Source organism: Halichoeres trimaculatus, unplaced genomic scaffold (genome assembly GCF_033239565.1).
Source record: "Halichoeres trimaculatus isolate MK-OKI-2021-1 unplaced genomic scaffold, fHalTri1.1 fHalTri1_scaffold_6, whole genome shotgun sequence".
Classification (NCBI taxonomy): Eukaryota; Metazoa; Chordata; class Actinopteri; order Labriformes; family Labridae; genus Halichoeres; species Halichoeres trimaculatus.
The window spans coordinates 20,752,592-20,774,112 of NW_027437184.1; the positions used below are offsets into that span (position 1 = coordinate 20,752,592).

At 39.5% G+C, this 21,521-nt stretch overlaps 2 protein-coding genes across 2 annotated transcripts in view; both read left to right on the top strand.

Annotated features, from left to right (window-relative positions):
* Positions 1 to 5,599, top strand: part of ubl3a (ubiquitin-like 3a) — a 44,740-nt gene extending 39,141 nt beyond the window's left edge. Inside the window, exons 3-5 of the mRNA XM_074672992.1 lie at positions 1,008 to 1,094; positions 2,697 to 2,774; positions 3,857 to 5,599. Of these exons, the coding sequence (XP_074529093.1) occupies positions 1,008 to 1,094; positions 2,697 to 2,774; positions 3,857 to 3,909 (218 nt within the window). The 3' untranslated portion in view covers positions 3,910 to 5,599. The remainder of the gene's footprint in view (positions 1 to 1,007; positions 1,095 to 2,696; positions 2,775 to 3,856) is intronic.
* A 4,698-nt stretch (positions 5,600 to 10,297) lies between these two features.
* On the top strand, positions 10,298 to 18,018 carry LOC141791772 (olfactory receptor 1E16-like). Its single transcript, XM_074672418.1, has 4 exons — positions 10,298 to 10,334; positions 11,721 to 11,885; positions 13,713 to 13,753; positions 17,065 to 18,018. The coding sequence occupies exons 1-4, from the start codon at positions 10,298 to 10,300 to the stop codon at positions 18,016 to 18,018; spliced, it is 1,197 nt and encodes a 398-aa protein (XP_074528519.1).
* The last annotated feature ends 3,503 nt before the right edge of the window (positions 18,019 to 21,521 follow it).

A 21,521-nucleotide genomic window follows, 5' to 3' on the forward strand; every position in this document is an offset into this window, starting at 1 on the left:
ATGAGATCACATTCAAACCTTTTACTAATTACCAATGTGTAGGTTTGTGAAGGCGTGTGGGAAGAAAGAGTCCTGGGTGTTGGATAATAAGAGTGGACTCCTGCTTTCATTCTGATTATCATTGCCTACAGGAATGTGGGCTCTGAGCACAGCCACCTCCTCTCTGTGATACACCCACTCCCTAAATGCTGCTGCTCCTTTCTCGACCTTATACCACTTTCAGATCTTAACAGACTGTTGCCTTTTCCCACGGTGCTCCCACTGCCGTCTGGTTTATGGGCAGCCCGCAGTGCATGAAAAACTATAAATTAAGCTGATGGATGCAGATTCTCCTCGACAAGAAGACGTTTTCTTGCACTCACGTCAGTTTTGGAAGCACCCCGTGTTCCTCCCAGACAACAGAGTTGAACCCTGTAAGATCCGGGGCAGGCTCTCAGTCAGCAGCAACACCCTGCGCTTAGCTGGAAGCAGACATCTGGAGACCAGACGCTGCTGCTGCTGCTGCCGCCGCCGTCTCTGTTCTCTCCCTCCTTTAATGCTGTCACTTTTGTCTTCAGCTCTTCCTGAGCCACACCTTGTGTTTTTAGGCTGTTATATCCTGCAATGCACCCCTCAAATCCCACATATTATACATTCTGCTTATAATGATCTAAATGAAGGCAATTAAATGTCTTAAAATACATCTATGTGGTTGTTTTTTCTTTTTACTAATACCATGCAATGAATGGTTTGTTTTCACGACTGTTTGAAATTCAAAGCTGTTTATCATGAGCTCAGACGATGCCTCTTGAAGATTCAGTTCATTGTTTCCTTTCTTATGGAGTTGTCTCCGAAGCTTTCCAGCATCAAAAAAGAAAAATAAATTTCATGGAGCATTTAAATGTTTGCACAATGTAAAAAAAGGGCCTTTTTTCCCCACACAAACTTTTAACGAAGAGCTCATTGTTTCTCTTTCTTTACGTTAATTACTCTTCTTAACTCCTTTTTTGTTGCTTTTTTGTTTTCAGATTGGGAAGAAGAGCAGGTCAGCAGTCCTAACATCCTGAGGCTGATCTTTCAGGGCCGTTTTCTACATGGCAACGTAACACTAGGAGGTGAGAAAACAGAGCGTATTAAACAGGAAAAAAAAGAAAACCCTTACGTGCTCATGGACATGCACACAAACTCACAGCAGTGTGTTGCTGGAAAGTTCTTTGCTGTTCTCATCCCTTTCCTGTGCTGCAGAACAGAGGTACCTCAGTGCTCCGGACAAGCCTGCTTTGACTGAGAGAGGGAGGAGAGAGGAAATAGAGAAAAAGAGGGGGAAGAGAGTGGTCAGGAAAAGGGCAAGACCGGCGGTGGCACTAACAGCAGGATGAAGAGACAGAAAAGCAGTGGGGGGCTGGAGGGGAACATCTTCCTTTGAGACAGCCTACTCTACTTTTCTTTTGGCTTTTTAGCTTCTTAGTAAACCCAACCCAATTTATATTTGTCTGCTGTTTTTTATGGTGATTTTACAGCCGTCCCTAAGCCTTTTACACTCATCCCATTACTGCCATCTATCTGATAATTCCCTTATCGCTGTTTTAATGTGTGTGCACGCAGACACTAAATCCTCTTAAAATGGACCAAAAACTCCTCTTGGTTTTGTAAAAGCAGACAGACAATCTGGCTTTTATTCATATGTGTTTCTGAAGTCATATTTAATATGAGATATTATTATCAGCTGCTGTTTACCAGAAAAAGAACAGGCTCATTAGAGTGGAAGGCAACACAGAGAAATCATTGACTTTTTGTTTGTTTACGTTAAAGCTCCTGTAAAGGGGTTTTTGACAGCAGACTGAAACAAACTCTGAGGCATCTTAATGGTAACAAAACCTCACAAGAGTAAATGAAATGACAATTCATGTAAAGTTGTTTCTAATATCTGCAAGCACAGTGAGGGGCCAGGTATCAAATTTAGGGAGTTACAGCACGGTGAAGGAAAGCTTCTGTCTTACCTTTTACACAGCAGATGGTTATGATGAATGATACATTTGGCAGAATGATATTTTATTTTCGCAAAAAAAGTTCATAAAAACAGGAAAAGTTGAGCACAGAGTTAACATTTTCTCCACAGGGGGAAAGTTCCTCACCAAACCTTTAATTAATGCAGTACATCAAATCCTGTCTGTGCTTCTATTGATTTAAAGTATACCAACACCCTATGAAATCATTACAATCAAGTTTCAGGAATAACTCTGGATAAAAGGATATTGATTTATCCCAGATTTGCATTTGAACTTTACTCTGCTATCACTGAATGTAGCAATTCATTACCATCAGACAGAGGGAGATGATTCCAGCTACCGTCAAAACTAAACTGTTGAATTTTTAAAGCACCCGCTAAGAATTTACTGTATGTTTTCACATTGAGCTTTTCTTTCATAGAGACTTCAGGCTCTTTGTTTACCAGTCAGAAATAATTATGCATTTCTGCAACAACATGACCTCAAAGTCAAACATTTCACCTTCTGACAGCCACCCATTTTATAATACTGTGTCAAAGTAGCAGCTTTTCTCTGTCTGGTAGCTCAATGTGACAGAATTCATCCTGTCACAGAGATCTGTTTTAAAAGTATACTAGTGGTTGATGACTTTGCACAGACTCATACTGTAGCTCGCTGAATAACCTTTACAACCACACTCTCTGTTTCTCTCCCTCTCTCCCCTGCCAGCTCTCAAACTGCCCTTGGGGAAGACCACAGTGATGCATTTAGTTGCCAGAGAGACTTTGCCTGAGCCAAATTCCCAAGGTAACCAGCTCCCCGTCCCCTTCTCTCCTTTCAGCGGACCTTTCACACGCCAGACTTTAAACGCTCTGTTTCAGGCCATTATTTATTTCTGCACATAGCTTCTGTTTTGGAACATCTACTGGTGCAAATAATTGGCTCTTTGAAGTGTTTCCCTAAGATACAGCATGAAGTGTGGAAAATACAGCTGATTAACACTCACTGGCTACTTTATTAGCAGCGCTATGCTAGTGCTGGCTTTGACCCTCTGTCTTTAGAAGTGCTTTGAATCTTTGTGTGATGTTTATATATGTCTTTGAAAAGATGCAAGTATAGTTCCTTAGAGGTTCATGCTGACATTACATCATCGTCCATCATCGTGCATTAACTTCCTGTTCCAACCCAACCTCCAGAATCACTTTTATGAGTAAAAAACAGTTTTCAGAAAGCAGATTTTTGAAAAAGTTAAGGAATGCACTGCTAACTTTTGGATTTCTTGTTTGTTCACTTTGTGAGATAATTTCTACATACCAGAATGCATGAAGTTGCTGCCACGTGATTTGCTGGCAGATATGGTTATGACCTATTTTTATTTAATAACAATCTTCACATCAGAAGCTGTTTTTCAAAATGTTGGCTTTCAGTTAACAAAACGTTTTTTCATCTGGATGAAAGGATGTAACACAAAGTAAATTTGTGTTTTTAAAAATGCCAGCCTGCTTTAGGACAAGGCATAAGTTTAAGTCAAGGATTCAACCTCAATGACTTATTCGAGAAGAACATGCAATTTTGATTTAGCACGAAACTAAAACCTGAACTTCTTAAGTACATTATTCATTAAGACACAACAATGAAAGTCGCCGCAAACTTGAAACATCATTTTCATGAAACTTCCAATATTCTTTACCACAATTGTATATTTGACAAATATCAATAGTTAATAGTATATTGTCATCTCCAAATCACAACCCTGATTGATGAACAGCTGATCTGATAGACAACAGGTCAATGAAGTGATTCATAGCACTCTGCTCTTTTAGCTATGACTGTGTGGGATCAGTGTGTCTCATTATGATATTTTTCTACGTGTGTGTGTGTGTTTCCAGGTCAAAGGAACAGGGAGAAGACTGGAGAGAGTAACTGCTGTGTCATCCTGTAAATACACACCTCCGCCGCCGGCCCTCCCTCCTCCTCCATTATCCGTTCTTATCCCCAGCATCCTGGACCTTAGACCTCGTCCCCTGTCCTGGAGCCTGTCTATAGTGCGGATATTCATACAGACACACACACACACACACACACACACACACACACACACACACACACACACACACACACACACACACATACACACACATATGCTCACACAGACACCAACTTTTCTTCTTGAATTCTTTTTATAAACTCCATCTGTCAAACTCACACTCATATAGAGCGACAGCAGGCTCAGGCTGATCCAGAAACAGATTCAGGAGCAGGAAATCTTGTAAGAGTAGAGTTGATTCCGTTTTTGTACTTAATGTGTCGTCATAAATTGAAAATAAGAGGCAGGAACTGGACTTGCATGCATTTTTTTTCATTTTCTTTCGTAATGTACACCTTGTTAAGCCTTCTGCCACACTCCTACAAACACCTACAAACACACAAACCGGTCACACAAGCAGGTCTGTTAAAAGTCAGTCTCCTACCAGCTCCCAGCTCCTCATTCTCTTGCTGGTTGTCATAGTAATGCAGTGCCCAAGTTTCTGAGTGTGGCCTTGTTTTCTCATACAGACTGCTGAGAATTTTAACCACTAACATCTCAACTTTTACACACACACACACACACACACACACACACACACACACACACACACACACACACTATGACATCCTGTCTACACATCCAACCATATGTGCTTGTGTGATCTCCCTCGGTGCAGCAGATGAAGCGTAGATGTGCCTGATCAGATAATTCAGACCACAACACACACTTTCATACTGTAAAACCACACACACACACACACACACACACACACACACACACACACACACACACACACACACACACACACACACACACACACACACACACACACACACACACCTGTGTCCTTTTTACTGCCCTCTTCTGCGTGTGCCCTCAAAAGTCACAAGGGAGCATTCCGTTTTGTTTGCAGGGCGCGGTAGAGACACAGCACATGCTGATCTTTTAGTCGTCATATTTTAGCCAATCGAAGCCTAACAAACAAGCAAACAATTACACAAACAAACCCGTGTTGTGGTCTTGTTTGGGATATTTGTTTGTCTGTGACTTTAGTGACTGTGTTTTTGACAGTCCACATATATAACGGACCGAGCAGTGTTGTGATTAAAAAGACATCATGTCAGTTTCCGACCCCTCCTTCCTCTTAGGAAAGCCTCCTGATGTACTCCTTTTTTAAACAGTGTTGTGAAGGATATCTCTCTTGACAATAGCCGCCCAAGCAGGGAAATGAACTCGAGATGAAATTGTTCCTCTTTTGTCTTAATTCACCCCCCCAATCCTCTCTTTGCATTAACAAATCCATTTTGCACAACTGAAGCATGTGCTCCTTCATCAGATTAATAAAACTGTATAAAAGTTTTATTGTTTATTTTATATTTTTCCAATGGAAGTAATGTTCCAAACAAACCAAGGTAACGTGTAGAATATATTTAATATGAATCTTATATAGAACATGATGACTCTAGATCTTGTTGCTATACAGTATATTGGTGTGTAGTCTATGATTGTGTATACGGTTAGCTTCTAGCCTGTTCACAGTCACTTGCTGACAATGTCTTGTGCTTAACAGCAGCAAAAAAGATCCTCCCTAATCATTGACAGACTGTATTTTTATTTTCTTCTGTGCTCTTTTATTATTATTTTTTCATTTGTTTATAATTTAATGTAATCCTTTTTCTTTGTGGGTTTCTTTTTTTGCTCTCAAGAATCGCTTTATAACAGCACTAGGTCTTAAAAAAAGATTTATTGTTTATATTGATCAGGGTTCAAATCTGTACAGAGATAAACGTTTTCAAACCAATTGTAAATAGCACTCATACTCCCTCTACCCCTCCAAACTTCAAAATGGAATACATCTGTAAACTAAATAAAGGTTATTGAAGTGCACTGCCTCCTTTGGTCATGACTTGTCACACGTAGATCATAAAACAATGTATCACATGTTTTTTTACTGTCGACAAGCTCACGAGACAGGATTTCTAACTAACTCGGAAAATGTAGAACTATTCATTGACTCGTTGGGAAACAGATTGTGAAAGATTTCTTTTGAAATTATTTCTGATGGATACTGTCAGTGTACCAAGCTAGGACAGATTCTACAACCAGTTTTCTGAACATGAATGTGATTGGTCAATTGTCTCAACTTGTGTAACAGTCTGGTGTAGACATAAAACAAGGATTATGCAAAATAACCCTGAATTTATTACAAAACAAAATGAGAAAAAAGTGATAAAGGTCTGTGATCACTGATGTGGGTGTGTATGGGTGCATTTGTGTGAAGCAGTAAAGAAAAAGCAGTTGTGCCATGATGTCTGCACAGGGATGAAAGAGAAGACTGTGAGAGACCAAAATGCTGGACAAAGAGGTGGATTTTGAAAAGGTCAGACCAGGACAGACCTTGACCTGGATTGGCAACTGATAGAACAACCAGGAACAGATGAACACGGTGATGGGGTGGTATCACCACGCTTGATAAAATGAAATATTTGCACAGGAAAAACACTTTTTTTTTGCCGTCTCATGGCGTTTGTTCCAATTCTGTGAAAATACATATGTGTTGATTTGTCTTAGAGATTTAAGGTCCCATATTATGCAAAAATCACTTAATTAAGTCTTTTAGTGAAATTTGTGGGTCTTTGGCTTTCCTCCCAGCCCACAAAATGTGATATTTAATGACAAAACCTGTATTTAGTAGTGCTTGTGAATGTCAAATCCTGACCTAAAACGCCCTGTTTGGATTTGGGGGATTTCCCGACGTCGGCGAGTCCCTTTTTTGACCAATCAGGAGCAAGTCTGACCTGATCAGGAGCAAGTCTGACCTGATTGGTCCACCAGAGCAGATACCCCCTGACCCCCTTCCCGCCCACTCCTCTCCCGGCTGCTGGAGAGAAATCTCTCCAGTAGCAGCTTTAAACAGCCACAAAGTTTCATGCACAAGCTTCCCATCTCAGAAGAAGACAAGACTAAGTGGCTAGAGTTAATTTATCGAGGAAATGTGTCAGCTACACTCAGTAAAACTGTGCATGTGTGTGCTAGTCACTTCACGGCCAACTGCTTTTCCAACTTTGGAGTGTACAGTACAACAGAGGGCTAGCGAATAGACTGGTCCTGAATCCAGGCGCATTACCAACCATCCGCCAACAAACCTCGGACCCTGGAAATGTGAGTATTTTAAATGCTGTGTGCTGTGGAGCAGATGTAAGAGCTTTTCCTCAGTGTCCCCCTGTCTCTGTGTTAGCTTCAGGATGCTAACGGCGGCTGCTGTTAGCCTGTTGTTTTAACCTGTAATCCGGTAAATGAGTTTTGCTCAAGTGGCAACCTCCGGTCTGAGAATATGAGACAATGTGGAAGTGCTAAAATCTGCTGTTTCTCGAGTGTCAGCTTGAGGCTAGCTCCGGAAGTAGCGGAAGTCACATACACACCAAGCCAAAAAAGCAGTTTTCAAAGCAGAAATTAACCTATTTACAGCCTGGTTCAAAAAACGTCTCCTGTCTGAATCGCTAATTTTAATACCGGCTCCCACTGTACGGGGGGGTGAATTTTTTTCTAACGCGGCCGTTCAGATGATATTAAGATCGCGAGCTCCCCCAATAAGAGGCACAGCTGAGGGTCACGTGACGGCCGGTGCCCTATGGCTCTATTCTCTTTTACAAATGAATGTTTTTCATACAGACTTGTCTTTTACTTCCCTTTTCCCTTGCAAGGGAGGTCATGCCTTCCACACTTACTGAAAACAGAGCAAGAAGGATTTCTAACTTCCTGCTAACTCAACATTTAAACCGATACAGCTTTGATGCAATGACGAGTAAAGAAGAATTGCATTATTTCACTGTAACACCATGTGATTTTTACTTTGCACAACACCATGAGGGGAATAAGTGCAACAGGAAATAAATGGAAGAACCGTGATAGGTGTAACAATATTGTATAACTAGCTTTAATGAAAAATTAAAGATTTTGAGTCTTTTAATGTCTCATGAGGAGGCAATTGTGCTTTATGCATGATGGTTTGCTTAAGTAATATTTAAAGAATAACTCCATACTGTTAAGTTTTTCCTCCTCCCTTAATTCATGTGATGTCCACACAGGGACTGTAACGTAGGCGTCATATTCAACATGAATGTCACTATTCTTCCTTTGTTTACACACACACGCGAAGTACATGCACACATAGTAAGTGTCTGTGTGCCGACAGAGAAGGTTGTGGCTGCAGCAGTACCACACAAAACCACACTTTCTGTTTGTGTGACATGGACCCAGTCAGGACAGCCTCCGAACAACATAACTGTCCCTTCATACAGAATAATTATAGTCTCAAAGGCAGTGTAAGTCTGGATGAGTGTCAATTCATGTGGCATTTATACAGTGAGATTCACACATGTAGTGAGACTAAGAATCAGCAGAACTAATTCCATCACTGCATGAAACAAGAGGGCACATGCTGGGTTCCCTTTATAAACCCAAGTGTGGATGGATTATAAAGTTAAGAAAAGATCCCACAGTACAATCCACCAAACATCATTATAATACAGTACAGCAACATTGCTCAGTATACGCTTTTAAAGGTTATGTTAGAGGATGATGCCATCTTGTGGCTAAGAAGTATATGTACAACACTCAGTCACCTGGAGGATGAAACAGGGTCTATTTTTCAAAATCCAGATTTTCTAAATGTAATAGAAAAACTGACGGATAAATGCAGCAGATCCTTTAGTTAAAATTTTCATTTGAACCATTTATATAGTTTACCCATTGTTATACAGCTTTTGGCCTGGATATTTCAATGTGATGCCAGAAACATGGATTTTATACTCACTCCTCAGTCTATTGATAGTGAACATTAAGACCATGACCAGTCCAGTCAAGTCATTTCACATCAGTTGTTATCACATCTTCACCAGCCAGGTCCAGTTTATTTCTATAAATGAAGTGTTCTGTGTCACTTTTTTTTTCTTCAGAGCTCCAAGGAAAACCTTAGTTTTGATGGAGATTTTTGTGATTGATGCTTAGATTGGAGCTGTCTCGATTTGTTCGGGTCTACTGTCAAGGTCTTGAATAATCAAATCTTGCTAATTCTTTTGAATCCTGAGAGGATTTAGAAAAGAAGCAGCTCCAGTTCTTCATCAAAGATCAAACTTTAAAAAAACAGAACAAAAATGTCACTTGTCTATTCTTAGAAGTTAAATTGGCTTTTTGAAAAAAAAAAAAAAAAAAATTAAATGTTTTGCCCTCAGACTTAAACTCAATCAAGCATATATCAGGCATTAAGTTTCTTAAAGAATTCTTTTTAAGTCTTGCTTATATAAGCATGTATCAGGCATTACATTTCTTAAAGAATTCTGTTTAAGTCTTGCTTAAACGAAAGACTTCTCAACCCTGCTTTAAGATAGTCTGAGGATTAATTTCTTTGTTATTTCTGTGGCTATCTTTGAGCTTAGCCAAAACATGTCATGGGCACCCATTACCTTAAACAAAGTATGTTAAACTGTGACTTTTGCCATACATGTGAGTGTTTGTGTGTGTGTATGTGTGTGTGTGTATATATATATATATATATATATATATATATATATATATATATATATATATATATATATGTAGTATAACTATGGCTTTGTATTATTGCCAGGAATGGCCCACTGCCTAGGACCCATACTTTCACCTTAACCGTCACCACAACACCAAACTTTGGACAGTGTGTGTGCATGTGTGTGTGTGTGTGTTTGTGAGCACGCCCCCCCCCTTTCTCTCTACACTTCTCTTTCTCCCACTCTCTCTCTCTTCTATCTATCTCTCTCTAACCCCACCCCAGTCTCCTCAGAAGTCTAACATGAGTCTGATTCTGTCCGCGGTTAAAGTTAAGGGAAGTTTTTCCTTGCCGGTGTCATTTGCTTAATGCTGCAAAGTCCTGTACTCATGGAAGGTTAAGATTACATAAGACTCCTTATCTTGTCTTGATGTTGGGTTTCTGTTAATAAAATTTAATCAACATTAATGGGGCTAGACCTGTTAATGTTTTTGTAAAGTGTCTTGAGATAACGTTTGTTATGATTTGGTGCTATACAAATAAAGGCTGATTGATTGACTGATGGACCAATATCTAGTTCTCCTAGTTCTCAGTTTTTGTCAATGTACCTCAGTCAGCTTAGTGAGGAAAACTGCAGACAGAGTCTCCTTAATGGCAAAAGTCAAGAATTTGGTCTATTTTTTTTCATCTGCCAATTGTAATAAGTCAAAGATTTGAGAGGCAAAGTTTCAACACACACATGAATGCACGGCTTTCAGTACTACCTACAGCAATATGGCAGTGATGGTGACGTACAATCTGACAAACCAATGTGCTGTCTATGTATACATGCTAGGGCTGCACGATTATCGCAATCGCAATCGCAATCGCAATCGCAATCGCAATGTCAGCACACGCAATTATGTAATCGCAAAAGAGGATATCGCAATCGCAATCGCAATGTCAGCACATGCAATTCAGATTTTTCTCCATGATAACCAAGCAAGCGTGTAGACTCATCATGACACAACTTTTTTTATTAAATCGCAAGCACAATCGCAATCGCAATATTGTCCACCTAATCGCAAATCGCACCTTTTCCCCAAATCGTGCAGCTCTAATACATGCTAGTTTTTCATTATTAGTTAACTGTAAGTACATGTTGAAAAGGAATGCTTCTTGGTTTATTTTGAACTGAAATGATTGTTTTTGGCTCTCCTTATCTGCTGAATGGTGTCAAGAGTGCTTTTGGTAATTTGCTGTCTCACTGTTGTCCTTCAGTCAGGAACCTCAGTGTCATCTAAAAGCCCTGTTTCCACCAAGCTCAGTTTAGCTCAGTACGGTTTGGTACAGGTTGGCTTGGTTAAGTTCGGTCCTGTTGTCCACACAGCCAACTGTGCCCCCTCGTGGTAGGGGGCGTGTAAGCTGGATGCCGGCAGCCACATCAGTAACAAAGCGTGATGCCATAGCAGTGTGACACAGTGTACCACACTAATAAGTCCAACGAAGAAGAAAAATGTAACATAGTAAACAAAGAGCAATGATGGAAGGCATCCAGCATTTTGTCCTCTTTGTGATTGGCATGTGGCTCTTTGTTACAAAGTGCAATCAAGCTTCAATTCAGAGAAGACTGTGTGCCGCTTGGGGGTCTGTCCCGGGATTAGTCAGTGGAAAAGCCGTAAAATGCGTGCTGTGCCAAGACAAACCAAACTTGTGGAAACGAACCGAACTGGTGGAAACGGGGCTTTTGACAATTCTTTCAAATTTGATAAAGAGATGAGCTCTGTCGTGAAGACAAGCTTCCTCCAGCTGAGACTTCTAAGCAAAGTCGAGGCCTATCTCCCTCCTCATGATGAGAGGGTGATACACTTGTTCATAACATCCCGTTTAGGTTATTGCAATTCTTTGTATGTCAGTGTTGATCAGTTGACAGAGGATTAATTTCTTTGTGATTTCTGTGGCTATCTTTGGACTTAGCTAAAACATGTCGTGGGCACCCATTACCTTAAACAAAGTGTGTTAAACTGTGACTTATGCCATACATGTGTGTATATATATATATATGCCCAAAAGCGGCCTCTGAACAAGACGGTTATAGCGCTGACTACAGGCCTGGCATGCTTACTACAGCGTTGTCAGTCCCTCGGCCTTTACGTTAAACGCAGATTTTTTTCACTTCGTTTTAGCATTTTCAGGTGAAACGTTGTCGTGTAAACAGGGCCTCAGAATGCGGCTGCAGGCCTGCTGACGGGAAAGAGACGACGTGATCACATCACGCCTGTGCTGGCCTCTCTTCACTGGCTTCCTGTCAGCTTCAGGATCCAGTATGAAATTGTGTTATTAGTCTACAAGACTTTAGATGGGTTGGCACCGCTGTACCTGAGTGAGTGTCTGAGCATGCATGCTCCAGTCAGAGCATACAGGTCAACAGATCAGGTCCTCCTTGATGTTTCAAGAGCGAGGCTCAAAACAAGAAGGGACAGAGCTTTTGCAGTGGCAGCTCCTACACTTTGTAACACTCTGCCTCTAAATATTCAGACCGCACAGACTATAGACACCTTTAAGTCACTTCTTAAGACACACCTTTTTTGCATTGGCTTTTAATACAGGTTAGGTGAGGCACATGTTTTATTTTGCTTTTATTTATTGTGGCCTTTTTTATTCTGCTATTTATTGTCTTTATATCTATCTGCTGTTTTGAATTATTTTTTATTAACAATTTGTTTTTACTGATTGTGTTTTTATACATTGTGTTTTATTGATCTTGTTTTAAACCTTATGGTCAACTACAGTTTTAAGATGTGCTTTATAAATAAAGTTTGACTCGACTTGAGTTTTTCAGGCTTAGGCTAATACACCACTCAGAGGGTAATTTTTTAGGCAGGGTGGGTGCACTTCTGCAGTACTACAAGGTTAAGTTACTCTTTATGTTTTGACTTATTTCAGTCAGACCAGGCTCTGCAGTCAAAGACTGTTTAATCTCAGCATGTAGGTTTCAAATAAATAATGTATTTCACCTTTTTTCAGATTTTTGTTTTTTTCATAAAGCAGTGTTTATAATACTACGACTTGAAATAAAGATTTCCTTAGCTTTCAACCAATTTCTCACATTTCATATAGTGAAGGACCAATGTTTAGAGAATAGACTGTATGGTTCAACTTTCCTGAAGCACAGAATCATAGTGAGCATGAATTACAGAAGACTTCAGAAGTAACAAACCTATCCTGTCTGAACCCAAATAAAACCCAATGAAACTTATTCACAGTGTTAAAACATGACACTGAGCTGGTTTTAAATTACTGAAGGTCAAACTGGCTGTAGGAAGGAAACAGAGGCACTACAGGCCTGAAGTGTTGTTAGTTTTTCAGTTTGTCCTCCTGAAACTTTACAAAGTATTTGTTCTTTCTTTCCGCCTCTGTGGGGAAAGTCTTTGATGAGAGTTTTTTCTTGAGTCATCTTGTGTTGTCAATATTTGTGTTTCTATCTGTATGAGGGAGAGAACCTGAAGGCCTCTTAGGATCAATTAGACAGTTTGGTCATAACAGGTGGTCTTCTGGGAATCAGCCTGATGCGAGCAGAAAAACAGATCCTGTCTCTCTGAGGGTGAAGGAGAAGTTACAGTTGCTTTGTTGTGGTATTCCCCTGACAGAGCTGGAGCAATTCAGTGAGGTAAAGTTAATGTATGATCCATGATAGTGAAATAAGTGATAAAGAAAGAAATGAGACAGAAATATTCCAACCACCACTGAAACCAATGATAATGACAAAGTTGGATTTAATGTCTGGCTGATACAACTGCAGCTTTAAATTCAGTGCAATTTAATTATAATAATAACACATAAATTACCTTTATCAAACATTTATCACTCTTTAAACTGATGACTGTGAAAACAAGCTGTTTCATGTGTATAGAAGTGGCGGGTTCTTTAGTTGGTCATGGATTGATAAACAGAAATAAAATCAGAACCTGTTTCATCACTGACTTATCGCCCTCTGTAACATTTTCAACCCAGTTCACTCGTTGGTAAAACCAGGGGGGTTGTGTTCTTTTTAGACCATAATAAACTTCACAATGTTGTCAAACTAACAGGTGGTTTATTCCCAGGGGGGATTAATTTGTGCACTTCTCTGTTTCTGCAAAAACGTTAAAACCATGAGCTGCTCCCTGCAGGCCCCAGGCCTCATTTCTTTGCCTAGTTGTGTTTTCAGAGATATCTATTACTCTCTGTGAGAATTTATCAGTTACCCAGGTAGCTAATTTCATTCATATGGCAACAATACCTAGTATTTAATCCCTACAGATTTGACTAATAGTTTGTCTTTTTTTCCCCCCAAGACCCTGGAGTTTTAATAATCTCTTGAGAGGGCTCTGCTAATGTTTGGAGCAGATGTAAATTGAATTTGTTAGGATCTGTATTTTCTCAGTGTCCTTTTGTTGATGTAGGAAGAGGTTTAGTGTCATTATATCATATCATATTTTTTTAATAGATTACACACACACACACACACACACACACACACGCGCACGCACACACGCACGCACGCACGCACGCACGCACAGACACACACACACACACACACACAGATGTTCTGAGGCCAGCTGGGTGTACTTCCAATTTCTCTGAAAGGCCTTGGAGACAGTTAATGGAAGAAAAAACAACTTTGAGTTCACAGGCAACAGCCCTGGTGGACATTCCTGCAGTCAGCATGCTCAATCACACACTCTCTCAAAACTTCCAGGATCTGTGGCATTATGCTGTGTGATCAAGTTGCACATTTTAGAGTGGCCTTTCAATGTGGTCAGTTTAAAGTGATTCTCTGGGATGGAACAAGTTGGGTCCTATCACAAGGTTTAGGGCAGAAATTACCCCTATAGCAGTGTTTCTGTGCAGCAGAAGCCCAGGGCGCTCACAGCAAACACCCCCCCCCCCCCCCCCCCCCCCCTGCTCGTTTACCTGTTTCCTCTGCACTCAGACAGGGCCATATTTTACTTGACCAAAAACACAAATAAATGGACTCCCACCAAAAAAATCTGATATCGGTCTGCATTCACGCTTTATTTAGAGAATTTTCAGCGCGTTACTTTCACACAAAAACACCGCTAAATAAGGCTCTAGTTCGCATCGTGTCTCTTCATCCTGGTAGACTACCTGCGTTTGTTTATATCTGGCACGCCGCGCGCGTGGACTGATACACTAAGTGGCGAGCGCGTCGTAGCCAGCTGTGGCTCTGCAGCGGAGGTAGTGGCATTTTACGACTCGATGAGGACTAAAGCATGAATGCAGACCGATATCAGATTTTTTCGGTGGGAGTCCGTTTATTTGTGATTTTGGTCAAGTAAAAATTGGCCCCGTCTGAGTGCAGAGGAAACCGGCAGAAGAGCAGGGAGGGGGTGTTTGGTGTGTGTGCCCTGGGCTTCTGCTGCACAAAAACACTGCTGTAGGGGTAATTTCCGCCCTCAACCTTGTGATAGGACCCAACTTGTTCCATCCCGGAGTTTCACTTTAAGGCAACCTTGAACTGCCACACCTGAGGTAGATGGGTTATCTTGGCAAAGTGCTCACTAGCACAGAATCGGACAAATTTGTGATTAGTATGTGAGAGATATAGGCCTTTTGTGTACATAGAAAAAGTCTTAGATCTTTGTTTTACGAAAATAGGGGGTGAATCAGCCCAACTAATATGACCAATGCTATCTATACAAGTTTGTTCTAAGTTTTCTTGTTCTACAGATGTAAGGAAAAATTAGACACCCTCTGTTTCGTCAGTCACAACATCAACATGATGAAACATAACTTTCATCACTGAAAGTTACTGAAACTGTTGCTTCACCACCCCACTTACTACAACACCCCCAGGAAAAGGTTTGAGACAAGGTGTTTTCCAAACTGTTTTGGATGTCTCATCATCCTGAGTGAGCAGTGTCAACAAACAACTCATTAACAGCCTCTTGAGGGAGAGCTGTTTCAGTCCTCAACAAGGGAGTGAAGAATAGTTTGAGTATGAACTCATGGTAACTAACAACTTCAAATGTTTGAATAGTTTGCTGTCAGCTTGTTCTTCTTTGAGTTTCTTACAAACTTTAGAAACAGAAACAACTGGCCACACATCAGTTGGTGACTTTCTTGATTTTAGGCCACAGTTATATTTTCAATGATATACCTGTATTGTAAATAAAAAAACAATGTTGAAAATTCATTAATGAGTCATTTTTATCATGGTCAGTATATTGAACATAGCGACTATAGCTTACTTAAAGTTTTCACCCCTGATACTGTTAAAATAAAATCCAATTCCAAATCCAGGTATTCATTTTTCAGTGGTAATTAAGCCCTTAGATGGATTTGTGGAGAGTTTGATGGATTGAATAATAAATGAATGTCATTATTCTTGTCGGTTGACATGAAAGAAGAAAACATCAGTTTTAACTCTCATGAGCACTTACTGTGTAATCTGAATTAATATGAGGCCTTAAATGACGATAACGGTCATACCTTATTATGGAGAACTTTTGGTTGACTTTTAAAACTGTGAGATTACTGATGATGCAAGAACTTAAGTTCTTTCAACACGCTTGAATGTTCTGGCCCTCACAGGTGAACATTGTCCTGTAGTGAAGAAAGCATTTTAAGAACACTCTGAAAAGTCCCCTCTTGAAGATGTGGAGGTTTAAGACTCTGAGGTGCTCCATTCAAAACCCTCACAGTAGGTACCGGATATAGAACTGCTGTGAGGTACTGCAGGATCTTGGGTGGATTTGCCTTTTCAGTGTCTGTTGGAGACTTCTGGCAGTAGACAGATTAGGATGCTGCCTCTCATTTTTAAAAATGGACAGTTACAACTGGCTCTGCAACCTCTGATATATGAGTGGCTTTGCTTTAAGTTTAAGTGTGCAGTATTGTGTGTACGCCAGTGTGGTGGCTCAGAGTGTGTGAAACAGGTTATGTGCGGGAGCTTCACAACAATTCTGTCTGGACTAAGTTAAATGAAATGTAATGAAGATATCGTTAGTTATTTTTTCTATTTTTTTTTTTTTCCAGAGTGGAGCCCTTTTATCTGTAGGCATACGCAAAGAAAGGATCAGGACTGTATCAGCTGACACTCAGTATTATGAAAGCCAAAAAAACTGGGTGCAGTCTGTGATTCAATAGTGCTTAAGTTTGTCATTATTATTATTATTATGCCTAAGCAGATGTTTATATTTCTACCTTTACAAAAGATGTCTTTACTTATCTCTTTTCCTTTTGTTTTCCTTAATCATTTAGTGGACTTAGGACCAGGACCTTAGAAGTGAAATTTAGTGCTGTCCTTGTGTAAATGTGTACTAGTATGAAAACAAAGCGCCTTGAATCCTCAACATTGAGTGAGTGTGTATGGTGATGACTAATTTACATAAAATACTCTGGAGGACTGCCCTGATTGAGCACATATAAAGTCAGACATTTGGATCAATGTACTGAAAGACAAAACTCTCGGTGATGTAAAAAGGATACTTCGCTACATGAATCATCTTGGTTTGGACAGTTAGATAATGAACTTATTCAATTCTGCTCTTGGGAAGAACATCACTTTTATGCATCCTGCGTATTTCATAATAGCCGGTTTTTCTGGAATCCCATATGTCAAGTATTACTATGTGTTTCTCTTTATTGTTTTCATTGTTTCTGTGATAGGAAACACAGCTGTGATGGCTGTGATATACTTTGATCATAATCTGAGGGCACCAAAATATATTGCTGTTTTTAATTTAGCATTTGTGGACCTGCTTGGTAACACTGCTCTGGTGCCAAAACTTCTCGACATCTTTCTTTTTAACCATCCTTACATCCCCTACAACGACTGTTTGGCTTTCCTTTTCTTCTGCTACACCTGCCTCTGTATGCAGTCATTTAACCTGGTTGCACTTTCCTACGACAGGTTGGTTGCTATTATCTTCCCACTGCACTATCCGGTGAAGATAACCCACAGGTTCATGCTGTCTTTGATTGGCTCCTTCTGGGCACTTGCTATAATTGCTGTTATGATTGCAATCGGTCTTATTACACGACTTTCCATCTGCAAGTCTGTGGTTATTAACAGCTATTTCTGTGATCATGGCCAGATATATCGGCTTGCATGCAATGACAACTATCCAAATTATGTTCTTAGTTGTTTTTACCCTGTTCTTATATTTTGGTTCCCACTTGTTTTCATCTTGATAAGTTACCTCTATATTGGCTTTACTCTGGCTAAGGTGGCCTCAGCTCAAGAAGGAATCAAGGCTTTCAAAACGTGCATAGGTCATCTGTCCTTGGTGGCAATCTACTTCATCCCACTGTTGATCACATTTACCTTGATGGAAAAAATAGAGCCGAATGCCAGGATCATCAACCTGTCCCTAACGTCCATCTTTCCCCCCATGTTGAACCCAATTATTTACGTTCTGCAAACCAAAGAAATTAAAGAATCTGTGAAACGGCTTATAAAAATCAGTAAGAAATCTAAAATGGCCAAGACAAAAATATCCACTATGTGACACCTGCATAGGCTCTGACTTTTTTTTTTTTTTTTAAATATATGAATAAAACAACTTTCCCTCTTATATTCTGTCTGTGTGACACAAGTTTTAAGTCCAGCCATTTAAAAATAACACTATAAGTACGGGGAGGAAGGATAGAGAAAGATATAACTTTGCAAAGAGAAAAGAGTTTGGGTTTATTTTATATTTGTCTTGTGCAGTTGATATGGTAACATGCTTTTTGTGGGAGCTAGCTTTTGTATATATGAAAATGTTTGGCAACACTCTTGCCATCATCATGTAATTTTATTTTGTCTGCTCATAGTTTTATATTCATTGTTTCCTCTTTGATTTTACCATGTTGTTGTAGACATGCTTTTCGGTTTAAAGCTTCCAATCTTTTAGATGACTTTTTTGCTTGTTTGAAGCACATAATCAATATCTTTCCTTGAAATACAAGACAAACCTGTGCAGAAAAAGGTTTGGATTGAACATGTACTGTGTTTATCCTGGAAAAACTCCATTTTTTTTTTCTCAAAGTGAGTGTGACAGTAGCCTACTTGGCTTGTTATTTCAACACTTTTTGAAGTGGGGATGCATTTAGAGATATAGCAAGAGAAATAATCATGATTTCATGGTAAACCTAATTATGTTGAGGGTCCTCCCCTAGAAAATTTCAAGCACTAGACATGTTATTTGTATTCTTCACTTTACTGGGGGTGTGATTTCATTTGAATAATAAAAGACTGAAACTTCTGGGATGAACTTTGAATTTCAGATTTCATTTCAAAAGCTTGGGTCTTAGGAGGTTTAAGAAAGACAAAGAGGGCTTTACTTCTTTATATTAAGACAAAATAGTCTACTGCTTTTATTTAGGCCTATCTATATATTTATTTATTCATTTATTCATTCATTGATTTATTTAACAATCTCCAGGTCTGCCAATGTGTTCACATACATATTCTGACTGTTACCTATAAGGCAATAATGACTTCTTAAATATTTCTGAAATTATTTAATCATGCATCTGTATTCCTCCAGAACATGGTGACACTGTAATCAAGATGTGAGGGTGTTAGGTATCCTATCAATAATCAATGTGCAATATTAAACTCTGATGTTGCTGGAGAGACAATGTGACAGACAGAAAGACAGAGTAAATGTGGATATAGGCTTAAGTTCATGAGTACAATTGGGCAAGACACGAGCTCATGGAGTCTATTATTGCTCCGAAGAACTATCAGTGTTCAGAATAAACTGAAGTCTGAAGTTTCAATTGAGCAACGGCTAAGCCCCGACCACAAACGTGATGAGCCAATCACAGTGCATACAGCCTTCCCACACACATGGACATTCTCTGCCTGTAAGTCCATTGTGACAAATTGCAGAAAGTCAGTTTTCATTCAGTTTCTTGAGTTTTTTTCTGAGATGTTTAGTTAAAAAATGCTCAGAGTCTTCATGGGGTACATGCAACAATGACATATCCTGAGAGGCTTGGTGACAAGATATGTTTTTTACCCTTTCATAAGCCACATCCCAACTGAGAAAAGCCTCTTCTTTTGGATAAAATTGTGTGGTATACAACAACATCAACTCAACATGAATGGAATGAACAAGGATGTCTTCATCTGTTCTGCCGTAAACTATCATCATTGTTTAGCGAAGGTAACATATTGTCAAACTCTAACTCCAGCGCAGACAAACCTATGAAGTCTACACCAGAAGGGCAAACAATTATAACAACAAACAGAGAGCAACAAAAAAGAAGGTTTGCCTACAACGTAGTTCCAGTATTAAGGAGCTAGCCTACAACATAACAGATATCCTCCTGTAATATAACTACTGTGCTAAATACAATAAAGGAAAAATAATTGTACTTGCACTAAAACATTGTCACTTTGCTGGAAAGAAATGTAAAGTTATCTTTAACACCAGAACCGCCACTGCAGTCTGACGGACAGTTTGAGATTCTCTCCAATGTTAGTTCCCTCTGCCAAGGAGGTGATGTTTTTGGAAGAGTTTGTCTGTCTGTTTGTTTGTCTGTGAACAATATAACTCAAAAACTAACAAACGGAGCTTGATGAAACTTTCTGGAAATATTCAAAATGGAATAAGGAAGAAGTGATCAAATTTTGGATGTGACCCAGATCACTGCCTCAATCCAGGATTTTTCAAAAGGATTGTTTATCATTGTAAAATAGGTCCGGTTTCACCAAATGTGTATATAACACCATGACAAATGGTCAGATTGATTTGCAAAACAATACAAGACAAGGTCACAATAATTTCAGATCAGAATATGGGTCATCATAATTTTTAACACTGTCAGGTAACAAATTATTGTACCAACCTGCAACTAACACCAAATTCTAGCAGACAGTCTGCTGAAAGGGAGTATAACATTGAAGTAGGACTAAAATGTTGCATCACAGTCACAATATGCTTGGCTACACTGTTAATAATGTCATTTTGTTTGTTTGTTTGTTGGGAATTCTCTGGCCTATTTTGTTCTGTTCTTTGAGGACCGTACATCACTGTTAGCTGTTGTCCAAAGGGCTTTAGTTAAACTAACATTAGCTTTTGGAGCTTAGCTTCATTAACTGATCTGTAGCCAAGATTACAAAGGTTGACAAACGTTATTCTGAATGATTCAGAGTATTTACTGAAGCACCACACTAAAAGAGACTTCTAGATGATATATGAACTTTCTGTCTCCAACAATAACCAGTGACATCCTGTGAAATGTCTCCTACTTTGTTGCCTGCCATATATCACCTGATTCACACTTCTCCAAAGTGCCAGACACCATTAAATGTCAGCATTTGCCCAATCAAAACTTAACTGTATTCAGTCTACCCTGTATTTATGTATGTGTCCTTATTACTGTAAAGTTCAAGCATATCACCCCTTTTAAAAAATGTTGTGCTCACTGGTGACTGAGTAGACTGAAAATTTCACTGAAACGGTGCAAAGCTTTAAGCACCGGTTCTTGTCAAATATTTATTTTTCTGATGCATACAGAGAGCAAGACAGTCTTCCCTCTCCCAGTGTAATACAGTGTGGTTCATGTAATCTGCACGATTAGCACAAAGGGGAAAGATGCAGTTTTTTAAATCTCAGTTTGAGGTGCATTAAACTCTGCATGTATTTTCAAAGTTAGACAGTTTATATTTTTCATCGATTGAACAGGCTCAATCACTTGGTGAACCAGGCTTTCAATAAAGTAACACTAAAATATGTTCTGTAGTTTGAACTAACAAAAGTCCTGTGTCGGAAATGCCAATCATCAGTTATTGTTACCTTGATGTTGTGTTGAGGCTGACAATCTGTACAGGTGAAAGAAGGCAATAGGAAGAGCTGTTATCGTGACACCAAAAACTCAGGAGAGCATTGTTTTCCTCAATGGCCCCTCATCACTACATATTTAAGTTAATCTCACCTCGGTGGTCAGGCAGAGAGGGGGAAGAACAGGAGCTTGATTCTGTCAACACAAAGAACAGGACTTAAACTGAAACACAGAC